This window comes from Rhododendron vialii, chromosome 6a (assembly GCF_030253575.1).
Source record: "Rhododendron vialii isolate Sample 1 chromosome 6a, ASM3025357v1".
In the NCBI taxonomy this organism is placed as follows: Eukaryota; Viridiplantae; Streptophyta; class Magnoliopsida; order Ericales; family Ericaceae; genus Rhododendron; species Rhododendron vialii.
Window position 1 is genome coordinate 41,697,593 of NC_080562.1, and position 23,083 is coordinate 41,720,675.

At 39.4% G+C, this 23,083-nt stretch overlaps 4 protein-coding genes across 4 annotated transcripts in view; 3 read left to right on the top strand and 1 right to left on the bottom strand.

The window, feature by feature from the left end:
• Nucleotides 1–56: 56 nt before the first annotated feature.
• LOC131329585 (uncharacterized) lies at nucleotides 57–759 on the top strand. Its single transcript, XM_058362794.1, has 2 exons — nucleotides 57–317; nucleotides 403–759. Exons 1-2 carry the CDS (start codon nucleotides 231–233, stop codon nucleotides 673–675), a joined length of 360 nt encoding a protein of 119 aa, XP_058218777.1. The 5' UTR covers nucleotides 57–230; the 3' UTR covers nucleotides 676–759.
• Nucleotides 760–2,111: 1,352 nt separating this feature from the next.
• LOC131329586 (endoglucanase 11-like) lies at nucleotides 2,112–6,713 on the bottom strand. Its single transcript, XM_058362795.1, has 5 exons — nucleotides 6,400–6,713; nucleotides 6,023–6,235; nucleotides 4,979–5,179; nucleotides 3,707–3,961; nucleotides 2,112–2,939 (listed from the first exon to the last, which is right to left on the bottom strand). Exons 1-5 carry the CDS (start codon nucleotides 6,604–6,606, stop codon nucleotides 2,283–2,285), a joined length of 1,533 nt encoding a protein of 510 aa, XP_058218778.1. The 5' UTR covers nucleotides 6,607–6,713; the 3' UTR covers nucleotides 2,112–2,282.
• A 6,223-nt stretch (nucleotides 6,714–12,936) lies between these two features.
• The window catches only part of LOC131329593 (upstream activation factor subunit UAF30), a 30,032-nt gene continuing 19,885 nt past the window's right edge, over nucleotides 12,937–23,083 (top strand). The window contains exon 1 of the mRNA XM_058362808.1: nucleotides 12,937–12,943. The gene's annotated coding sequence lies outside the window, so the exon portion shown is untranslated. The remainder of the gene's footprint in view (nucleotides 12,944–23,083) is intronic.
• LOC131329588 (glucan endo-1,3-beta-glucosidase 12-like) lies at nucleotides 19,116–21,827 on the top strand. The gene is made up of 2 exons (XM_058362797.1): nucleotides 19,116–20,655; nucleotides 21,509–21,827. Exons 1-2 carry the CDS (start codon nucleotides 19,212–19,214, stop codon nucleotides 21,541–21,543), a joined length of 1,479 nt encoding a protein of 492 aa, XP_058218780.1. The 5' UTR covers nucleotides 19,116–19,211; the 3' UTR covers nucleotides 21,544–21,827.

The window sequence follows — 23,083 nt, forward strand, 5'->3', positions numbered from 1 at the left end:
CACGATTTTTTCAAACTATTGGATACGGAGTAACTCTGAATTATGACGATGTGGTGATACAATTGGCTACCACCTCAGCCACCCACCATATTGGCAGAACAGACAGAGTGAGTTAACTCATCTTCACCGCATATCTTTTGTTCCAAGTTCTTCCAACCGATACTAGAATTACTAGTTCAGTTCTTCCACCGTCTCTCTGTTTTTGCACCCTCACAACTTAGTCACTAGCTATGGCCAGCCATCACCTTTTCCTCAACACCTCTTCACGATCGCTGCGGATCAAGCAACACTCTGCGTGTTTCCTCGCCGCAATCAGGGTAATTTTCCATGTCAAGAGCGAGTTTTTTTTTTTTTTTTTCAAACATTAAGGATATGGCGTGATTTGGTTGTTTGATGTTTCAGAGATATAGCCTAATCGAGCCGAAGACAGAAAGCAGCGGGCTGGAAACAGAGAGAACGGAGCCGAAAAAGCTGGAAGAGTACGAGAGATTACGGGAGGAGTACGAGAGGCTGAAGGAAGCAAAGGCGCGACAAGGGTTTGCAAGTCAGACTATTGAGAAGGCGTCCGATGCTGCCGAAGAGGCAGTGCTTGGGGAAAGCAGATTTGAAACTGTCAAGGAAAGATACAAGGAGCCTGTAGGCAAGGGCAACTTCCACAAGCCTAGGGATGAATAGAAAAAAGATCGGATTGGAGGCAGGAGGAATGAACTAATTACTTGTTCAAAATGGTGTGTAATGATACTGTTCTCCTGTTTTTGTTTTTCCGTTTTTGTTTTTCCAACCAAGGATCAGACTACTTGAAACAAATGAAAAAAACAGCTCGAATGGTACGATCCGTCACCTCAACATGAAAGGGTGATCTCTATGTCTCGTAGTTCTTTGTTTGTGAAGATGAGTCGGTAGGTATTCCAATTTTTTCCCATTGGGGCCGAACCTGAAGTTCGTTGAGGTCGAAAAAGTTGGTGTTGTTTTCTTCAGAGTGGATATGTTAATACTCCTAGTTCTCTCTATTCACATTGGGGATGCTAAGGTACTGTGACCAACCCAGGTCTGTGGTTCTTGCCTTTTAGGTAAATCAAATTGAAGTTGGAGACTTTTGAGCCTAATAATTCTGGCTCGTTAATTCAGACCAATTCATGCGATAAACAAATCCACTTTCAACATATTTGGTGAAGTGATTTTTCAAACCAAACCAGAGTGAAATATGAATCCCCAATGTGAATAGAGAGACCACTAATTGTGATCTAATTTGTTGATTTTTTTTTATTATTTATCAAAAGCAGAGACCACTAATTCCTCCTTTTCTACCCATTTTCGAGGTGGGATATGGTGAAACGCAAAGTCTACGTGCGCGATTTTAGAACATAACTTCGGACACAAATGTATTCGGAGCCGTTCGATGCATGCTGACTCATGCGCATACATCAAACGTTGTGGACGCGTTATGCCTAGAGTTGTGTTTTGGAGTTGCTTGAGGGACATCATTACTCATGTTGAAACTGTCCATCACATTCAGATCGTAGTGCCATGATAAAAGGGAAAAAAAAAATTATGACACAGATTTTAGTGCTGGGGGTTACCCGCAATGGAGGGGAACAGAGCGCCGTAATTTCAGATTCGTTGAGAAACAGCCCGCAAACATCATAAAATTCCATGTTTCCTGGTTTATTAAGTATCAGTTTTGAAATGTTATTTTCTTTACATAACACAGAAATCTTGATTGGTGTGCATTTTCTCAAAATTGTTGTCTTACATATGTTTAAACAGAAGTGCGTATGGCTCCAGAATTGAGACTCCCATCCAGTTTGGTCCAGTTTAGGTCGTTTGTGGGCCCTTTCCCGGCCCACAACAATGATTGGAACCATTTATTTTTTAGATCTCGCCGAGAACATCGATCACGTCAAAAATAAGGTTAATTGGCTACCATTTAATATGATTTCGAACATATCAAGATCTTTCCTTTTCATATCTGGAAAATATTTTGATCTTTCCTTTTCAATTGAAAGACAGTTTCATGGTCTAAATTCTAAAACGGTAGAGTTTTCTTTTAGTTTTATGGTCCAAATTCTTAGTTTTCATATAATTATTGACACAAAGAAAAGTGTATTATATAAATGGAAAGAATTAAATTAAATCAATTCGCTTCATCTTATTACACTTCTCTGCAAGCAAAAAAAATAAAAAAAATCTCTCTTTTATTCTTACTTGACAATTAATCCAAATTCTAATCTGAACAAAATTCTCTCACATGAATTTTTCTCTTGCAAAAAAGAAAAAAACATTTAGCTAGAAGAGAGTAAAGATACAATTCTGGATTTCTCACCACCTTCCAATTCATGTAATCTAGCAAAAACCCCAACCAAGGGTGCACTATTATACGTACAGGCCTCAGTCTGCACATAATTCCCTCTATCATCTTCGAAACCATCCTCACTATCTGGCCCACCCACAAGGGCCCCAACAAGCGTGTGAGGGTTAGGATGTCTCTTCCCATACCAGTTATCATACCCTTGTGTGCACCCAATAAATCCCTTGCTTTCCCTGTATGATTCCATGGACGCCCCTCTATGGTGCACCCTTTTTGGGTACGTGGGCCCATACCCAACTAGGTAGCTCGTAGCCATTGGATTCGAGCCCAAAATGTAGTCAACCTGCGATTTGGCCAAGGACAGGATGTCGTCGGGACCCAGTGTTCCTCCGTGGCATTCGAGCGTTTGGTGGAACCTTTTGAGGTGGTCGGAGTAGACCGTAAGGAGAAACGTGGATGCGGAGACGTACTGCATGTTGTTCCATTGGCGGGTGTAGAGGAGGCCCCCCGGGGTGCGTCGTAGGTTGGTGGAGTTGTTCTTGTTGAGGCAAGCGCAGATGTAGTGCTCTGCTTTTGAACGGTATTGTTCAAGAACTTGCTTGTGTTCTTTGTGCTTTTCTTCCAACAATAACTGCAATTCATGCAGGGAGTATGATTAGTCCCTATTTGGATTTAGAACTCAATGGAAAGAAAAGAAAAGATAAGCTAAGCCCATATATAGGTAATCAACAAGCAATGAACTTTTTAGGAATGGGTATGAATTTTTTGGGAGACTTAGTATTGGCTATGATTTATTGGAACTTAGAATTCATGTGCACTCAATAGAGAAGGAAAAGGGAAAAGAAGTGGAAAACTACAAAGAAGGTAAGGTGGAAGAAAAGTTATTTATTTAGGAGACTAAACTTATTCTTTGTCCCGGACTCTCAATCATTTTTTTGATTATTTTAGATGAAGTAATATCAGGCGGCAGACACACTTTTTTGTCAAGTAAAAGTTTCATTGAAAAGATTATGAGGCGACGGTAACTTCTTTTTCTTTTGTTTGGCTGCAAGCTTAGAAAATAGGAAAATTCTCAAATCAGTCCGTAGATATTAATCGGTTAACCAATAAGTCAAGATAACAATTCTCAAAATAGGAAAATAGAAAGACCGTAGAAAATAAAGGAAAAGTAGATATTAATTGGTATGCCAAGATAACAATTTCCACTATTTAATTACCTTAAGATATGCATAAAATATTTCATTCCTATACACCATTCCTACTCTTGACAAATCCAACACTCAAAACATTTGGTTAACCAATAAGTCAAAGGAATGAATAAAAAATCAAATTGATAAATCGCCATGCAAATTCCATTAAAGTATAGTCTTGAGACTTGAGATCGAGTTGAAATTGTACCATGGAGGCAATGATTTGGACACCAGCGTACTTTACATCCCAGCTGAACTCGGTCATGGCCCAAGTGGTTCCCCCAAATGAGGTCCCCTTTTCCACCACATACTTCAAATATTCCACATTCTCTGTTGCCTTATAAATCCACAAAGCTGCCCACAACAACTCATCCATGTACCCACTCACCGACGGATAATTCCCCTTCACCACCCCAATACTCTCATCATATTTCCCTCTGTACTTGTCACCAAACTCAAACAACTGCAAAACCAACCCCCACTATTATTCAATATATCTGCATCTGCATCTATATATATCATATACTATTTTGTTTCCCATCTTTTGATTTCTCAAGTGTCCGAACCATTTTACGTGCATTCCGATTAATCCTGAGGGACTGATTTTACCGTATATTTCGGGGATTTCAATTAAAGTCAAAACATAGCTCTGTATGGACTGGCTGGCTCTAAACAATGGCGGAACCAGAAATGTAATCTACCCTTGGCTAAAATGGGTTGGTGTGTGAAATGAGTTGGGCTAAAAAAATTTATTCTTTTCAAAGTTGACATGGGCTATAGCCCACCCCATTCTTTAACAACTTCCGCCATTGGCCTCAAAAGAAGTTGATAACACCCGAGAAGTTTTGAACTTGAAAACTTAGAAATAAGTAAACCCCTAAGTCTCATGCATCTGTATCTATATGAGCATGTGAAATTATTTATTAGTCCTGGAGCACCGGCACGTAATGCTACGGACCACTCGATGCATAGTCACACATTCTTGTGAGGCCTACCGTTCACGATCAAGTATATGGACCCCACATAAATATATGGTTCTTAAATTGTCACGGTGCTCCTGAGCTACTAAATAATTACTCTATGAGAATGTATTTGGTTGAACAGTCCCTCTACATTGAACTACGTACTAACTACCTTATCAGTGTGACCGTCCGTTAAACTATTCTTGAAAACATATATAACTAACAGAAATGATTCGTGCACAGCAAGCTGTGCACAGCAGCTGTGCACAGCAGCCGTTTTCTCCCGCCTCAGGTCGCACAAAGATGATCGGAGCCGCTCATTTTGTTCAAAATATATCGTTTAAGGTCTCTGTAAAAAATGAGCTTCGTTCGATATCGTTTGAGGCGTTAACAAAACACCCAAAATCACTTCAGAATTTAGGCATCATCTTTCTGCGACCCGAGGCGGGAGAAAACGGCTGCTGTGCACAGCTGCTGTGCACAACAGTCTGTGCACATAGCACAGCTCTATAACTAACCTGTTGGGCGTGGTGCAAAAGAAGGTGAGAGTAATGTGGGTTGGTTCTCCTAAACACGATTGACGCGGCTGCCATGGCCGCCGCGGTCTCTCCGGCAACATCTGAGCCGGGGTGGTTCTCGTCGAGCTTGTAAGCTCGTCGGGAAGTCGTCATGTCCTCCGGCCGTTGCCAACAGTAGTGATCGGTGTCCCCATCACCAACCTGCAGAAAATTGTTACGCAGGATATATTTTAGACAAATTATATATTGCAAAACATGTACAAATAGAGTTTGTTTTATCTTGCCCATCGATCTCAATCAACTTTCATTTAAGTTCAGCGCGAATTCAAATCGAATAGCATAGTCATATACATGCACGTAAATTTATCGAGACGGAATACAACATTAACGGAGTCCTCACGACTTTTAATTTGTATGGTTGTACTTAACAACATTAAGTAGCTTGTTTCAAGGACATGGTTAACGCACCTAAACTCCTTTTTGGAACAAAATGTGAATAAAGCAAATAATTTTGAACAAAAGATATGACCGTTTCTGCGTTCTCTTTCTGTTTTTTTGTCCAGATAAAAAGATCGACATGGTTTGAATCTGATTGGAGCACTTTTGCTCATTCTCCTCGTGAAGCGCTTCATCTGCTTTCACTGCTTCTTCTCGAAAGTGCTAAACTAAAGCTATAGGGATTAGAGCCGCTAAAGAAACCAAATTTCTTGAGTTTGAGCGTTTATAATCACCCGTTAAAAATTCGTTCAAATTTGGTTTGTTTACATGAATTTTAAATAGTTCTTTAAAGTTTAAAACCAAATTCGAACAATCAATTTCTCCGCTCATTTGGCTAATGACGCATGAAAAATTCAAACCACTCAAAACCGACACGTATTTGGCCTATTTAAAACTAATTTGAAATTAGCTCATTAAATAGACAAACTATATTTGGATATATTTTAAAGCTTGTCAAGCTCTCAAGTCAAGTTTGATCAACCACATGCTACTCTACTCGACTCGTTCTCGTTCGACTCATTTATCATCATAATCGGGATTTCATACCTGAGCCCAAAGGACATTGGGGTGAGAATGCGCTTTGACGAAATAATCTGTACCCCACTTGATCGCTTCCAGCGCGTGTTGGTACTCTCCGGCATCCGCTACCTGTTCACCGTACTCAATTACACCCCACGACAACATCGTTACCGTAAAAGCCATCGGCAGTCCGAACTTCACATTGTCACCCGCATCATAGTAACCTCCGACCAAATCCACCTGAACTCGTAAACCAAAACAATCAACAAACTTTCTGAATACTTCTCAAAATTTCTTTAGTAATTCAGAATGTCCAAATCAACTTACGCGCACGTAGATAAAAAAAAAAAGTTGATGTTTCTCAAGAGTTATAGAAAGCAGAGAGTAAAGATTGAGATACTGACTCCTTGTTCTAAGCCGTCGGAGAGGCCGGAGTGATGGCGCCAGGTGACTCTCTGGTTGTGGGGTAACCGACCGGAACGCTGCGACTCCAAGTAGAGGAGGCTCTTTGTTAGAGCTTCTCCGTAGTCGAATGATTCAGACAAGGGTAATATGGCAACAACAATGACCAAGATTACAGCAGCTAGCCAATGTTGGAAATATCTGGGCATTTTTTGTAATGCTGCGGTAGTACTTTGCTTCTTCTTCTTCTTCTTCTTCTTCTTCTTCTTCTTCTTCTTCTCTCTTTCTCTCTCTCTCTCTCTCTCTCTCTCTCGGGTCTTTTGCTAGTACAGTATATGGTAGTAGTACTTTAACTTACAGAACGAAGCCCGTGGGAGTGCGTGAGGCTTAATTTGTAACGGAACAGGTCAGGTCAAACTGGTGGGAGTTTTGGGGTGGTTTCTCGTGCTGGAGTTGGCTATCAAAAGCAAGACTCTAGTTTCGATTTCTTAATTTTGATGTGGCTTCTAAATTCTAACGACTTGTACCAACTAAGTTGAATGGGTTAACGAAATGACCATTTCTTCCTTTCAAAATTGTATGGTTTTTTTAATGTCCAATTGCACCCTAGATAGACTAATTCCGGGCTTAAATTTATAAAATTGTATGTGGACATGAGAAGTATGTGGACAAAATTCAAGTTATCACAATGGAGGTTACACCCCAAAAAAACTTGGTGATTCAGATCCATGCAACTTGAAAATTGCTTCTGACCCACCCAGGCTGAAATCCTTAGGGCAAAGATATATGTCACACTCCACCACGAGAGATTATTCAATGCTCTTGGAGCGATGTTCTAAGGGCACTTCCCATCACATATTGGTATGGGTACCTAACACTCGAGCTTGGTTAAGAGTGAAATTCACGCTAATGTACGGTGGAAAGTGTCGCGGGAGTATTGCTCCAGGAGCATGGAATGATTATTTCTCCACCACCACTAATGTACGGTGGAAAGTGTCGCGGGAGTATTGCCCCAGGACGTGTTTACATTTATTAATACTGAAAATGTTCTTGGTGGGTATTAATTATCAAAACATGTCATTGGCCGTCATTTTCCCAAGTTGAACTATGGGAAGCAAGCCCTGGACGGATGAAATGGGCCCTAAAAAGATGACTGAAATGTAGAACCGGGACTCTCAAATTTTGTTTAATTAGGCCAGCAGTAGGCCCATAGGGGGAGTGAGAACGAAATGGGCTTTAATAAGAGAAATGGGCTCTAACACAACTCAATAAAAAAACGAAAATGGGCTTTACAAGCCTCACTAATGGGCCTCTAAAACCGCTCATAGGGTTTTTATCGCAGGGTTAGTGCGTCACAGTCGGGTCAACATGGTTGCAAGGCTTGGCAACATCCGCACGTACGTCCGGAGTCCGCAATCTCAATCGGGTCAACTGGGTTGCAAGGCACAAGGAGGCAACATCCGCACGTACGTCCAGAGTCTGCAATCTCCTGAACTCGAACTCTGTGAAAGTGAGTCAATTACCACTAAATTACTACCCGGCCCCATTGTCAACGCCACCTCGTCACTCTGATCAAATGGTAACATTGCCTATTCCATGCTTCGCAAAATAAGACTTTACACTCACTTTCATCTTTGTCTAGTCTTCTTCTACTCTAAGATTGCGCAAGGATCATGTTGCGTGTGGGGGAATGGATAGACGAATTTAGGTGGAGTAATAATTAAAAGGTCCCCAAGAGTAATAATTAATAGTCCCCCCAAACAAGCCGAAAGGGCCCCCAACTTTTGCCACCATCTCCTTTCGTTTCGCCGGCATGGGTGAACAAAATTCTGCCGACTAGGCTGTGAGTGCACCATCAAATTTCAACTGTGATTAATGATTGTGGTTCATGCAGGAGTAGTAAGGGGGAAGTTGAAATTAATGAATAATGAATGATACTATGATAGCTAGAAAAGTATACCTTAATACGAAAGTATAACTTAATAGTAAGCTGACAACTAAACTTGAGGTTGGGCTAGGCCAACACAAATGTCAGGGCCGGTCTTTCTTGCGCGCACCTCGGATTAATTCGTATAGCCCTTTCCATAGTCTTTTCGAATGCTTTTGCATGAAGATAAGGTGGCCTGAAGAGTTGTTAATTAACAAGGATAATAAAACTTGAGATCTTAAAAGAAAGTAAATCCTTAAGTTTCAGGGCAGAACCAACACGCCAACCCCTTTTAAGTTAATGGACAGAGGGATTTGGATGTTCTATAAATTGACCCCAAGAGAAAGCCCTCTCAAACAACAAAAGGCTCAAGTTTGGCATCATCCTTTTTTCCGCCGGCATGGGTTCAGAAATTCTGCCGACATGGGTGTGAGTGCAACATCAAATTTCAACTGTCATTGATGATCCACGACCAAATTTCATCTGTCTATAAAAAATATAATAAATGTGATGACTCATGAAGTAATTAGGTTCGCAAACCAATTAAAGAGACTAGATATATTTCAGTAGTATAGCTAACTTTTCCAATCTTTCCCTCCTACTACCAGACTTGGACAATCTCCCTCCCATTATTAGGTCTCATATACTATCAAGTAGTAGTAATTATTGGGTCTAACACTCAGAAATAGCCTCAGGGGAGATTGATAAATGCAATAATAAGTCACAGTCGTAGCTATGAGGCCTTTGGCCTAACGGCATCAGTGGGTGCACTTAGCCACTTAGGTGATAGCTAGGCGAGTATTAGCAAGGAGGTTAGAAGTTCTACTCATTTAAAGTGCGAATTTAACTATTCGAACGATAATAATAATTTTCGTTGAGCAAAAATGATAGTAATAATAAATCATTATTGTTTACATCACTCGTAAACCCACCTCTGGAAGTTTGAACACGAGGTTTCTCTTGTTGAAATATAACAAGCTTTAATTTGAACAACATGAGATAAGTTAAGCCCCGTTTGGTTCACATTGCTTTCCAACTTATTTTCTTACGGCTTATAGATAAGCCATTTAAGAACAAAAAAATTCGTCTATAATATAAATGATTGTTGTTTCTACACTAAGCTATACAATGTGAACCAAAGCAGCCCCTAAGTTGCTTATTTTACTACCTAAAAAGCCATTTGTCTCATATTTTTTTTTTACAAACAAGATAATCCAAGTTATATTAATACAGAAAAGGTACAACGAAAACAACATACGACCAAAAAACAACAAAACAAAATAAAAAAATACAATGGCAGTGTCGGAACCCAGGAGGGTGGGGAGGCTAAGGAATCCGCCATGAAATCCAAAGAGGAAAGCCTGTTCCCGCTGCAATAAAACCACATCTGGAACAGAAGAATGAAGCCGGATCAGCTACGCATGTCTTTACCATCAAGGTGGGAGAGCTTGAAGCCATTTGTCTCATTGAATTAGCCCATATTCAACCAGAATACTGGACAGGTGACCCACAAAATTCTCAGTTTTAGCTTTGCTTGTACATTACCTTTTTGAAGTCCAACTCCAAACTAATCCATTGTAGTACATTCATGTACACCCAAACCTATACCTAGCTACCAGAGGGGATAAGGTCATAAAAGTTTCTGTATTTACACCCGAAGGTCACGCATCGAATATTTGGAAAACTAAAGTCAAGGTGGAGTTGGAAAAATGGACTCAAACAAAAAAAGTTATGGCCCTTTTACCCTTTTTTTCTCAACTGTACATTGAAATGAGAATGGGGCCAAAAGCAGCAGCAAAGACCTCCTTTAGACGTTTCTAGAGGCCGTAACACGTTGTTTGGTGTTTAAGCCTTGGTATATAATTAAAAGTTTGCTTCCTCTTGGGTTTCGAGTTCAAAACCTCCTTTGTGTTTTCAACTCCTATGTGGCAAGTTTATGCGGGGCTTTGTCCCGACTTTAATTGGGGTGCCCGCCATTAGTGGACGGTGAGATTGTTCTGCATGTATGATTAGGTATGGCACGCATAAGGTGATCTGGACGCTTGAGTCATAAAAAAAAAAAAAAAAATTCAACAGAAAACACATGCACCTTGTTGACTTGTGACATTAATTTTGTTTGGTGACCTATTGAACTAAGAGACCAATTGACCCTGGTTTTCTTTGTTTGTTTGTTTTTGATCATTCCCTGGTTTTCTTTGTTGGGACGCAATAAAAATAGGTAGTATTTTGCTAGTGGGTTAAGTTATCAACCAAACAGCGTTTAATTCTGACTTTTTTTTAACTGCTGTGGGGTTTGCAATGGACGATAGGAAATTACCCAAACAAATTATGCTGAAATCAGCAATGATCTTATTTTTTTAATCGGTTTGGTTAATCAATGACCTTTTCTTTCGTTGAAAGGCCTTAATCGATTACCTAAGTGATTTATTTATGTATGTGCAGTAGATCAGTGCTGGCCGGAAACAAACTGATCATGAGAAGCTTGAGCTGAACTCCACGTAAAATCTCGTTTGATAATTTTTTTATAACCAGATGTTCGGGCCAGCTTGTCCGTCTCGACTAATTATGGGAATGACCGGGAAAATCCTTCAGTGGCCCCAAAATTTGGAATGTTTGACCTATATAAATTCAAACTTATGATCTAATGGGGAACAAGCACTTATCAGGGTTTTTCCCCATGATTTTCGTAGTCGTATGTGTAAGGGAAAAATATTTATGATTGTCAATGGCATGCGTCAAAACACATTCGTCCGTGTAATTGCGATTATTTATTTATCGAGTTGTAATTTATTTATTTTTATTTTTTAGAGTGTGTCTTAGGAGTAGAATGGAATCAATAATTTTTGTAATGCGCGAATGAGAGTTATTGTGCACGTGAAGGCGGAAGGAATTGGGAGTGGATCTAATAAGGAGGAGTTTTTGGAAAGAAAAGATTCTAAAAGAAAGAAAATCTCGGCAGTGGGGTGATAAAGGAAATAAGTTTCTGATTGCAATGATTTATGGGCTTGGGGATCACGTAGCCGCGGAAAAAGAAAAAAGGACAACCCACATACATATACATAAACGTGTATTGTGATTAAGGAAAAGAAGAGCAGCCAATGTACATGGTTTTTGAAGAGAAAATTCTTGAGTGTCTTTGCTTTGAATCTTGGAGGACAATGAGATCGATGGATCATTGAGCGTACAAGATATCTCCAAGAGATTTCAGCATCCTTTCTTTAACTTATTTGAGAAAAGTCCTAAGGAGGATTCCTAAACAAGTTCCAAGTCCTTCGTAGATTTTCAGGAGGCAAACAGAAAGCTTGTGGATTCAAGGCAGCGGCGGTCAAGCATTCAGAGAGGTGTATGTGGATTCGGCAAGAGCGTCTAGATTTCGGTTTGTGGAGTTCAAACTTATAATAAGAGTTCTTGTAACCTCGTGTTTAGTAGTGCTTGATTCATTTCCGTAGTTTTTTCCTGTTTAGAGTTTTCCATGTATATTCTGGTGTTATCTTTTGATTATTTTACGTTCCTGCGTTTGGATCGATTGGTGATTTATTATTAAAGAATTCATACATAGCAAATATTTATAAACCTAGGCAATCTTGGTTCTTCAGTATGATATCAATTGAATAGGATTTTTTTTCTCTCAAAGTTGAAATTTAGCTTCTCAAACACAAGAATTGAGCTTGGGCTCAATTGTCTAAGCGCAAATCCACACAACGCTTTTAAAACTCCAAACTTAATGCACTTCGAGACTCCCAGTACCCGACCTTTGTCATTTATAACCTCAGGTGAAAACTAAGAGAGGTATTTTATTAGTCTTTTCGAAAAGAATTGGAAACAGTTTTTTCTGGGTAATGCCACTTCTCCTCGTTACCCGCAATATTCTCCCTAAACCTAATACCTGGGTGTTTGGGAGACCAAATTTTACAAGAAGTTTTTGGGTGTCGAGCGGGTAGCACATGATAATATCCGCCGGCGATGTTTTGGTCGGTCCAAATTTTAGAGAGAGAGTGGTCGGATAAGGGGAGAGAGAGAGAGAGGAAATAAATTTGGGCCGTTCAAAACACGTTTGGAAGGCTGAGATCGCCGATAGGTACCGCCACATACTACCTGCTTGGCACCCAAAATGCATTCTGAAAAATAAATTGTGCATGGCAGAATTCAAAAACCACTGCTTCAATAACTTTCTGAATTTTGATTATGTTTTTACTCACAAAGAACTCTTCTGCAGAAATCCATTCTGCACATATTATATATCCAAAATACGTTTATGAATTTTATTACTATTCGAAAAGTCTATAACTTACAACAAATAATCTAGAATCTAAAAGTTATTTGGCTCTCAAACTCCCCGTACATACATAAAGCAACATTTCTCATTCAAGTCCTTCCCCTATCTTATAGAGCTTTCGTGACCATTTCTTTCCACTCAATTCCAAACTCTACGAGCCTTGCCGTTGAGAATCCCTTATTCTACGAGACTGCTTCTTCGAGCATCCCTTTGCTTTCGGCTATGGTCTTTCGGGTTGTCCCCAGAGTCTTCCCATCTTCAAGCTGGGCTAGGTTTTCTCCTCGGAGCTCGTCGCCTTGTGGTTGGTTCTGCTAGAGTATTATTCTACTCCTATCAGGGAAAGGTCAGCAGTCAGGCGCAAAATTAATACTAGTTGTGAAGCTTTCAAACCAGCCGTTGAAATAGGTGACGCCATTGCGTCTCTCTCTTCCTCCTTATCCTTAAATTTTTTAATTAATTCATCATCAGTCAGAAATAGTCTTCGCCGTCCTGTCCTATTAATCGTGAAATTGGTGACGCTAATGTCGGGAACATTAACTAATGGTTTCAATTGACAACCTATGAATAGATCGAGTCTACTAACATTGCTCTTTATTACGAGGTCATGGCTGTTTCAAAATATACAGATGGCTGCCCAACACTCAAAAATAATATAGATAGTACATTACATGTTTTGCAAAGCTAAAGGGTGGAAAGGGGTGACCAATATAGCGACTCCCTTAGGCGTGACCATAGGGGTTCCCGACCCGCTGTGGAATGTCTAATTTGAGCCGCCATAACTACTACTCGTGAGAGCAAGCTGTTACCATAGCACCGTCTGCGTACCAAATGGCCGAAGGGCCTCCACGCAAGCCCCGCAGTGGGCAGGACTCGAACCAGGGCGTGGAGTACATTACATGTTTAGAGCTAGGAAGTGTGATCTTTTGAAAGAGGTGGAAGTGCCATGTATTTTTCGGGGCTAACCAACAGACCATTAATTTGTTCCTCCTATTTATTTGTGAAAGAGACTCCACACGCATGCCTTGAAAATACTGCACGGAATTTTTATTGCAGTGCGAATCCAAAGAGATAGTACAACGGCTAGGAGATAGTCCAAAAATAGAAAATAATAAAATTTTTAAATCACTAGTAGTACTAACAAAGTAACAATGGCTTCTGAGGCGACGCTAAGTGGTGAGGGTACGTAGACGCCACCCCATTCTGAATTTCAAGTCAATTTTTTTATTTCTTCACACTAAGGAAATCCGGTAAGACATTTATCGGTATTTGGACAACTTCATAATTTATACACACGCATAATATGAAGATCGATTTCTTTTTACAAAATACGCAGTAAATGATTTGGATTATAACAATAATAGAGTATCTCAATAACTTATATTTGAAGACCACAATAGAGTTTGGTCTAGACCTTTTTTTTCTTTTCAATCAAAACCTGTCCACGACAAAACTTAATTGTAGGACAGATAATCTTTCTTTTCACACTTTGGCCTCCTATAGAACCCTATCACACCCAAAATCCAATCCTGGCTCTGCCACGCTGCTTCCGACCTATAACGTTTGTTATCATTTTGAGAGTTGAGAAATACTAGCTAGGCAAACCTTTAAGAAAAAGGATTGTGAGTTAACAACTTACAAACACAGTTAATAAGGGTGCATAGCTTCGAAGTAAAGAGGTTTTGAGTTTGAATATGGACCAAAAATTAAGTGTTACTGTAGTTTTTACTCCACAATTTAAGCTCGAAACTTACCTTTCACAAAGGAGAAGAAAATTAGACGTGCTTAAACAGTATTAGAACAAGAACACTCTCTCTTCAAAAATAAAATAACACATAAAACTTTCCGGCCCAAAATTACGTAAAAAAAAGTGTCCAGCATTAAATTTATGCAGTTTAGATCTTACGTACACCACACGCGCAAGGGGGAGTATGAATGAGTTTTTGAAAACATCTCAAACTATTAAAATTCACCAACGAGAGCATAAAGCAAGTACTTATGTGACCTAGCCTAGGTCCAAATTCACTTAAGGTCTCATTTGATAACAGTGATAGATGGATAGGATTCGTAAGGAGATGAAATTAGGATTGAGATCGATAATAAGGAGGGATTGGTAAGGAGTATGTTTGTTTAGGATGTGATTAAATGATAGGATTACTAATATCATGTTTGTTTTCATGGACATGATTGAATTGATAGTATACATTTCTATTTTTGCCTTTGTGCAAAACTGAAGGGTAACAACATATGAGAGCCAATAGCAAAAAAATAATTATGATCCTTTAAAATAAAATGATCAGAAAAATAAAATCTTTGTACCGATGCAAATTGATTGAAAATTAGAGCACTTAATTTTGTAACCATATTTTTTGGAATAGTTAATAAAAAGTCTTTCCAAAATTAAATGCTACAATTTTCAATCCATTTGAACCAGTGCGAAGATCTTATTTTTCTAATTATTTTATCTTAAAAGATCATAATTAATTTTTTTCTCTAGGACTCTTATAATGCTCTGTAGGGGTCCCAAATAAAGGGACAATTTGGTCATTGCATCGTTAAGGGACGGGATAGGATTATCAATACCATCTCCACTAGGGTATTAGCAATATCCCTTATGACCCAGATTATTTATCCCATCGGACTAGTAGTCCGAACTATTTTTGGTTAACAAACAAAGGCTTCATAGTCCTATAGGATTGGTTATCCAATCCCAATAGGCAAGAAGAGCCTTCATCAAACGGGCCCTAAGTGTATAGGGCAATAAGGCCCCGTTCGGACAAATAAGCCACAGTGGCTTATTTTTTGTCCTTATTCAAATTTTTTTCGTATCACTTGGTTTATTATCATTTTTTTGGGGATTATTGCATCTTCATGACAAGAGGAATCTAAAAAGTAAAAAAATTTGACCGAAATCCAATTTTTTTTGAATAAAGACGAAAAAATTGGCTTATTGATTTACTTTCGTTTTTATTAAAAAAAATTGGATTTCAGTCAAAAAAATTTACTTTTTAGATTTCTCTTGTCATGAGGATGCAATAATCTCCAAAAAAATGATAATAAGCCAAGTGATACGAAAAAATTGTGAATAAGGACAAAAAATAAGCCAAAATGACTTATTTGTCCGAACACCCCCTAAGGGCATGAACATCCATCCCAATAAACCACACAACTAGGATTGTCGAATGAAGTATACAGTGGTTGTGTTTGGTTGTGAGTTTAGTTTAGTTTAGTTTTGGTAGTAGGTGGAGAGAGAAATAAAGTAATGATTGAAGATAGGAGTAATGATTGGAGAGAGAGAGAGATGAGAAAGTAATAATTGAAAAAATAAGGTAATGATTGGAGAAAGAAATAGGGTAATGATTGAAAACTAAAACTAAAACTAAAACTATACCGTTAACCGAACAAAATCAGTCTACTCCTTGAGTTCAAAGCTCCTGCTCACTCAATAAAAACTTGTTTGAGATGAATTTGTCAGATATATTTTATAACCGTAAATATTCTCTTCTTTTTTTTTTTTTGATCCGCAACCGTAAATATTCTTAATTCGTTAAGTTTTTAGTTAAAGCCTGAACAAGTTTTTATCCCGCTTTTTTCAGTTCATGACGTCTACAAAGTTCAAGTTAATTACTCGACAACGATTCTATTAAAGCTGGCTTGATCACCTCACTTCACCCGTAAACAAAACAAAACAAGCTTAAGCGTATCTGTAAAGTTCCTGATCACAAATACAGTATATATTTTTAAAGTGTTCATTAAATTAATATTAAAAACAAAATTGCACTAAAAATGTTTTTGGAATCAAAAAATGAAATCCTCCCACTCGTGAAAACAAAATGCACGCGTGATGTGTCGGGGTGCTGCTGATCTCAGTGCATGCATAGGCCGCAAAAGTTGACAAACTTGGATATGCGCGACTAGGAGGAGAAATTTACAGGTGCCAAGCGGATAACACGTGGCGGTACTTGTCGGCTATTCCAACCGTCCAAATGTATTTTGGACAGTTCGGATTTATTCCCTCTCTCTTTCCTCACCCAACCACTCTCTCTCTTTTTTTTCTTTTTCTAAAATTCAAAATGTCCAAAACACATTTAAACGATTAAAATCACCAACAGAATACCACATGGATGGTTGCCATCTAACACCCAAAACTTCTCGCTTAGGAGGCAAGTATTGCGGTGCGAATGTCTTTATGATCCGTTATCCATGAGTACTGTCCAGTGCTAGAAAGGGGCCCTCCTTTATTGATTTGATGGACATTTTGTTTTCCTACTTATTGCTATCAAACAGGCAGGCAACACTGGCAACCCAACGTTCGAATTTTAAGGGAAAAAATCAATCAGCCAAAGTGAAAATGAGTACCTTGTTTCAACTATCATTACATTGCCTTTCAAAAACTATCACTACATTTTTTCTTATAACTCAGGACTCTTGGGTTAACTTAAGTGCACATCTATTATTCTTGAAACTCAATTCCATCAATAATTCACTCATTTGCGGGAAGTTCAATTAATGTCGGAACAAATCTCTATATGAATTAATTTACATTGAATGTATAACACTTGAGAGATTTCGAAGTTTGAAAAGATGATTAAGTGTGGACTGTATAATCTTATTTTTTTTCTATTTAGTCTTTGATTTTTGACGATGAAGTTTAGTGTTTCGGCCCTTCCAAAATCTGACAATTTTAATTCATCTCTCTCTTTCTTTCTTTTTTATCACAATCCTTCATAAATCCAAATGATTCACAATTTAGCATTCATATGATGGAATTCATGTGTGCACTACTGGCTGTGAATATGAGTTCTTTTTTTCCCTAACAATTTGCTTTGTCGTGGTGTTGCAACACAACCACGTACATTCAGTATTGATGACCTTTTATTTATTTACTCTCTCCGTCTCATTTTTTAATTGGGTGTCATTTTTTAATTGCTTATATATTTCAATCTATTATGTTTTTCATAATTTTAAAAACATTGTATTATAGAAGTAATCAAGATCTATTAAACAAGATCTATAATGCATATTTTTCAAGATTCACACTAAAAAAGATATAGGCAAAAGACATTAAAGAGACAAACAGAATAATGAACAATAAAAATGAGACGGATAGAGTATTTTCTACCTTGCGATAACCCCGACAAGGCCTCCTAGCTCCTTCTTCTCTTGATCTTGAAAATACATGCCTGAACATTTACGATGAGGGTGTCACTGGAGTAGATGGGATATACTTACAGTTCCACATTAAATCCATATATCTTATTCTATATCTAGGACCAGTATAGTAGGTTTGTGTGAATAAGTATCCCATGACATAGCTCAATGGATGAAAATAATTCATGTAGCCAACCCCAAGTGATTGAAACATAAGGTTCGATTTAGTTTGGTTTGATTTTATATCTAGGATCAGATTGCGAGACTTTATGTTATGTATCACGTTGGGGTTGATACTTAGTGCTAGGGCCGGGGGCAAACTTTTATCCACTCTTGCATGAAATGGAGTGATTTTTTTCACGGTGAACAATCAAATTGTTTGCCGAATTACGCATTGGTAGTTTCACATTGACGAAAGTATTGAGGGTGGAGATGTCTTTGAAAGCACATACCATATTTTATTTAAATTTAACGCGAACGATCAGTTTTCATGTATCATCATACACGACTCGCTATATAATTCATGCCCACTTAAGTACCATACTGGAGTAATAAAAAGACAATCACACACCGATACTAGCGAATGTTTAGCATCAATCAATCGGTTTCCATGCGACTTCTTCTTTCGATGATATCATGATAGTATGCGAGATATGTAAAATACTTCTTCTTCTTCTTTTGAGCAAGGCAGATCCTGTACTACTAATCTAGAGGAAATGGGAGCGGCTGGTGGGATTTAAATCCTCACCTAATTTGAAGAGTATAAAGCGTCCATCACTTAATTACCACTCTATTTACGATAGGCAAAACAGTTATGGATGTAATTTGGGAACTTAAAGAAAGGGGAAAGAAATTAACAAGCATAAAATGTAGGCTATTAACTGCTACAAGAAACGTCATTCATTTGAAGGCAACCATGCAAGAAATATGGAAACACAATAAAAGTGTGCAACACAAAGAAAACTACTACTTTATGGAAACATATATTTTATATATTGTAGGCAATTAAAGTGTATATCGAATGATACAGGATCTACTTGCTGGATTGTTTCGAATCTAAGAAAAAGGAAAGAATGGAAAGAAAAATAATTCCTTATATGGTTTGAGAGGAAATAAATAAACAAAACAAATAATTAAGCAAGTGATTTTTTTTCCACATATTCCCCACACACACACAAAAATAAAATAAAATCTTTCCCTTTTTAATTTTATTTTTTTTCTTTCTCCAAATTCCAAAACAGTAAAAACTGGGCATGTTGCTTGTTGTTCGCTAAAATTAGGCCCCACCAACCCCCAGTTTTACCACCACCCATTTCCCCCTCAACGTTCCCATTTTTCCCCACTCACTCCACTCTCCTACACTCTCTCTCTCTCTCTCCAAAACAGAAACAGAAACAGAGTCTATATATATCAAGCAAACCAAGAACAGAACACCAAATTTCCTCTCTCTCTCTCTCTCTCTCATGCTCTGTTTCCACCAGCTACAGAGCATGGCACCCCTCACCTTCCTCCCCTCCCTACTCCTCTCTCTCCTCCTCTCCCTCTCCCACTTCCCCACCCCTTCGCTCTCCGACACCGGTTCCATCGGAATCAACTACGGCCGCGTCGCCGATAACCTCCCACAACCCTCCAAAGTCGTCCAACTCCTCAAGACCCAAGGCATGAACCGGGTCAAGCTCTACGACACCGACTCCACCGTCCTCACCGCCCTCTCCGGCTCCGGCATCCGCGTCACCGTCGCCCTCCCCAACGAACAACTATCCTCCGCCGCCGCCGCTCAGTCCTACACCGACTCCTGGGTCCAGTCCAACATCGCGGCGTTCTACCCCTCCACCCAAATCGAAGCCATCGCCGTCGGCAACGAGGTCTTCGCCGACCCCAAAAATACCACTGTGTACCTCGTGCCCGCAATGCAGAACGTCTACAACTCCCTCGTGAAATACAACCTCTCGTCGATCAAGGTGTCATCCCCCATCGCCTTGTCCGCCCTCCAGGCCTCCTACCCTTCCTCCGCCGGCTCGTTCAAGTCCGACTTGATCGAACCGGTGATAAAGCCCATGCTGAGTTTCTTGCAAAAAACCGGGTCCCCCTTGATGGCGAACGTGTACCCGTTTTTCGCATACACGGGGAACACGGACGTCATATCCCCAGACTACGCTCTGTTCAACGCAAACCAGAGCGAAGCCCAGGTCGACTCGGGGAACGGGCTCCGATACAACAGCCTGTTCGAAGCCCAGATCGACGCCGTTTTCGCAGCGATGAACGCGCTGCAGTACAACGGCGTCAAGCTGGAGGTGACGGAGACCGGGTGGCCGTCGAAGGGCGACGAGAACGAGGCCGGCGCCAGCGGGGCCAATGCGGCGGCGTACAACGGGAACCTGGTGCGTAGAGTGCTTACCGGCGGTGGGACCCCATTGAGGCCCAACGAGCCTCTCAACGTCTTTCTGTTCGCGTTATTCAATGAGAATCAGAAGCCCGGGCCCACATCCGAGAGGAATTACGGGCTGTTTTATCCAAACGAGGAGAAAGTCTACGATATACCGCTCACAGTGGAGGGTTTGAGTAACAGTAGTTCGGAGTCAACGCCGGTGAACGGGAGCAAGACGCAGGTGCCGACGCCGGCGGCCGGAAGCGGCGGTGACGTGTCGGCGGCGACGACGGCGGGGCAGACGTGGTGCGTGGCGAACGGGAAGGCTGAGGTGGAGCAGTTGCAAAAGGGGCTGGATTATGCTTGTGGGGAGGGAGGGGCTGACTGCCGTCCGATCCAGAAGGATGCCACGTGTTACGATCCGAACACGGTCGAGGCCCACGCTTCGTATGCGTTCAATAGCTATTACCAGATGAAGTCACGTGGGCCCGGGACGTGTAACTTTGGTGGGGCCGCTTACGTCGTCACCCAACCACCCAGTACGTATTTTCTCCATCTCCCCACCCTCCTATTTCTAATTTTCTCAGCTAATTAATAAAATAATACTGTAATAAATAGTAATAAACAAGTAAATAATACTAAATGCCTAAGAACACAAGAAAACAACCCGGATACAACTGCGTCTGGGCCAATTCGTTACATACAGAACGGTTCCGAATATAGTTGGGTCCGGGAGTGTTTTTAAAATAGTATTCTTAAAATTGATGTTAGTTCATTATGAATAGATTTGTAATTGAGGTAGTAGTAAATAAATTGATCATTATCTCCGTGCCATTTTTTTTTTTAGCTATGATATGATTGGTACATTCATGCGTATCTTAGACCTTTGTTGTGGATACGGTTGAGATTTTTGTGAATTTATTTTGGATACATTAATGAGAGTGGAACTAAAATAATGGATATAAATGCATAGCCAAACACGGTAGTACTATACTATTATCTCACAAGAATTCCTTTATGAAATCGAGACGAAATTGAACTGAAACTATTACGAGTAGTATCTATTCCATTTGAGGTTTATCATTTGTCCGGTCATTAATTTCAAGAATTCGAAATTAATTGTGCGCTTGTTGGCTCGGACATCCTGATTATGGAAAGAAAACTGGTTGTATTACATAACCAGAGGTCTGGATTCTGTGATCACAAATTACAAGACACTTTTGCTGCTTTCACACATCTTTAGTCATACTTTCTACATTGCCATAGCGGTTATCGACAAACTCAAATAACTATAAACAGCATTTTCCATGTGAATATGTTTTGTTGTGTTGTGTTTTCCTTTTGGTTTCTGTACTGACTATCATACCCATTTTTGTCATTTTTGTGTTGCAGAATATGGCACTTGCGAGTTCCCCACAGGATATTGAGACGCCGAGATGGGATTATTCGGACATCCGGTTATCAGATGGAAAAAAAAAAAGATGATTACTTAGTGCTCTATGGATCATTTTTTTCACATAATTATTTTAGTATAGATAGAGATATCGTATGTAGGTGTGGTTGTTCTTGGCTGGTTTGACTATGTCATCTGTATTTATCAAATTCCTGTTTTGGGTTTTCTCCTCTATGGGGTTGAGTAGAAGAGGGTTCATATTTCATAGCTTAGAATATTCAGATTTTAATATATATTATATTATCCCTTCTCTTTCAAGTTTCCTATATATTGGTTTAGCTGCTCCAATTAGATGGCATGATCATTCTGGTTCTCTACTAAATGTAACTTGCAAGAAAAATAAATTTGGCTATTAAGTGTAAAGCATAACTACTACCAACCTACCCAAAAAATAATAATACCCCGTTCTGCTAAAAGAATTAAGTACTTATTTTTTCAATTAAAAGTGATGTATTATGAGAGAATAACATGTCTTGTAAAGCGGAAAATAAGTATTTAAAAAATAAGAATCTTAGCAGAACGGGCTAAAGCTTTTACCACTTTTGCAACCTTTGTGTCATACTCAAGTGCTTTGTTGCCCAATGAAAGAAAATTATCTCGAGCGTACAATTGTAAGATAGATTGTATAAGATCACACCATGTTCAGAAATTTTGTAGGTACGTGTTTACTCCGGTATCTAGTTGGAATGGTTTTTCTAACCACGGCTCAATAGGTGATTTTAAAGTACGGAATGAAGCAAATTATTTTGTATCCGAATACATGTTGTGCAAATTTTGTGACGATTTTATATTTATCTAGACAAAACACATATATTGTGATCAACGACATTCATTAGGTGGTCGTAATTCTTTTGCCAAACGAGATGTGTTAGTATGTTATAAATTTAATTCCTACAAAAAAACCGACCGCTGCTCTATAAACTCAAAAATCAACGAACAACCTCAACCTTAACACTCGTCGTAGGGTCTTAGGCGGTAAGCATTTACCATTTAGGATATATAACAGGTTATTTAGTACTGTACTAATATTTATGATATTTGAGGACTTTCCTTTCGCTTCCTGTCTTTCTTTTTAAATTTTCTTTTCTTTTCTTTTCTTTTTTTTTCACTTTTTAACTTTCTCCTAGATGTACAAAAGCAAGGTTTGAAGCTGGAACTTGGGCCAGGTTAATGGATCATCTTCAAAAGATTGTCAACCCCCTGCTCAGCCCAACCCACATGCAAAAGTAGATAAACTTATCGGAGTGGGCCGGGCTGGCGGAACTCAAAAGTCAGCCCGAGATTGTCTCCAAAATGCTCCCAATTAATCCACGTGCATCGGTAATTTAATGCGAAAATCGCTTTATTGGAAGTCCAAGGTAGTGACGGCACCACCAAACAGGACTTAAAGGGCGTCAATTATTAGGTACTCTCGGAATACCATGTGAAATATTTTGTGGCACTCTCTGGCGTTCTCGTAAATAAAAGATCGCCTACCACTTGACTTGATGTGGGTCATTCATATCGAACGCATG

Coding starts and splice junctions, on each gene's coding strand:
- LOC131329585 (XM_058362794.1), top strand. CDS start 231: ATGGCCAGCCATCACCTTTTCCTCAACACCTCTTCACGATCGCTGCGG. Junction 318..402: donor GTTTCCTCGCCGCAATCAGG/GTAATTTTCCAT, acceptor TTGATGTTTCAG/AGATATAGCCTAATCGAGCC.
- LOC131329586 (XM_058362795.1), bottom strand. CDS start 6,606: ATGCCCAGATATTTCCAACATTGGCTAGCTGCTGTAATCTTGGTCATT. Junction 3,962..4,978: donor TTTTGCACCACGCCCAACAG/GTTAGTTATAGA, acceptor TTGGTTTTGCAG/TTGTTTGAGTTTGGTGACAA. Junction 2,940..3,706: donor TCCAAATCATTGCCTCCATG/GTACAATTTCAA, acceptor CATGAATTGCAG/TTATTGTTGGAAGAAAAGCA.
- LOC131329588 (XM_058362797.1), top strand. CDS start 19,212: ATGCTCTGTTTCCACCAGCTACAGAGCATGGCACCCCTCACCTTCCTC. Junction 20,656..21,508: donor CGTCGTCACCCAACCACCCA/GTACGTATTTTC, acceptor TTTGTGTTGCAG/AATATGGCACTTGCGAGTTC.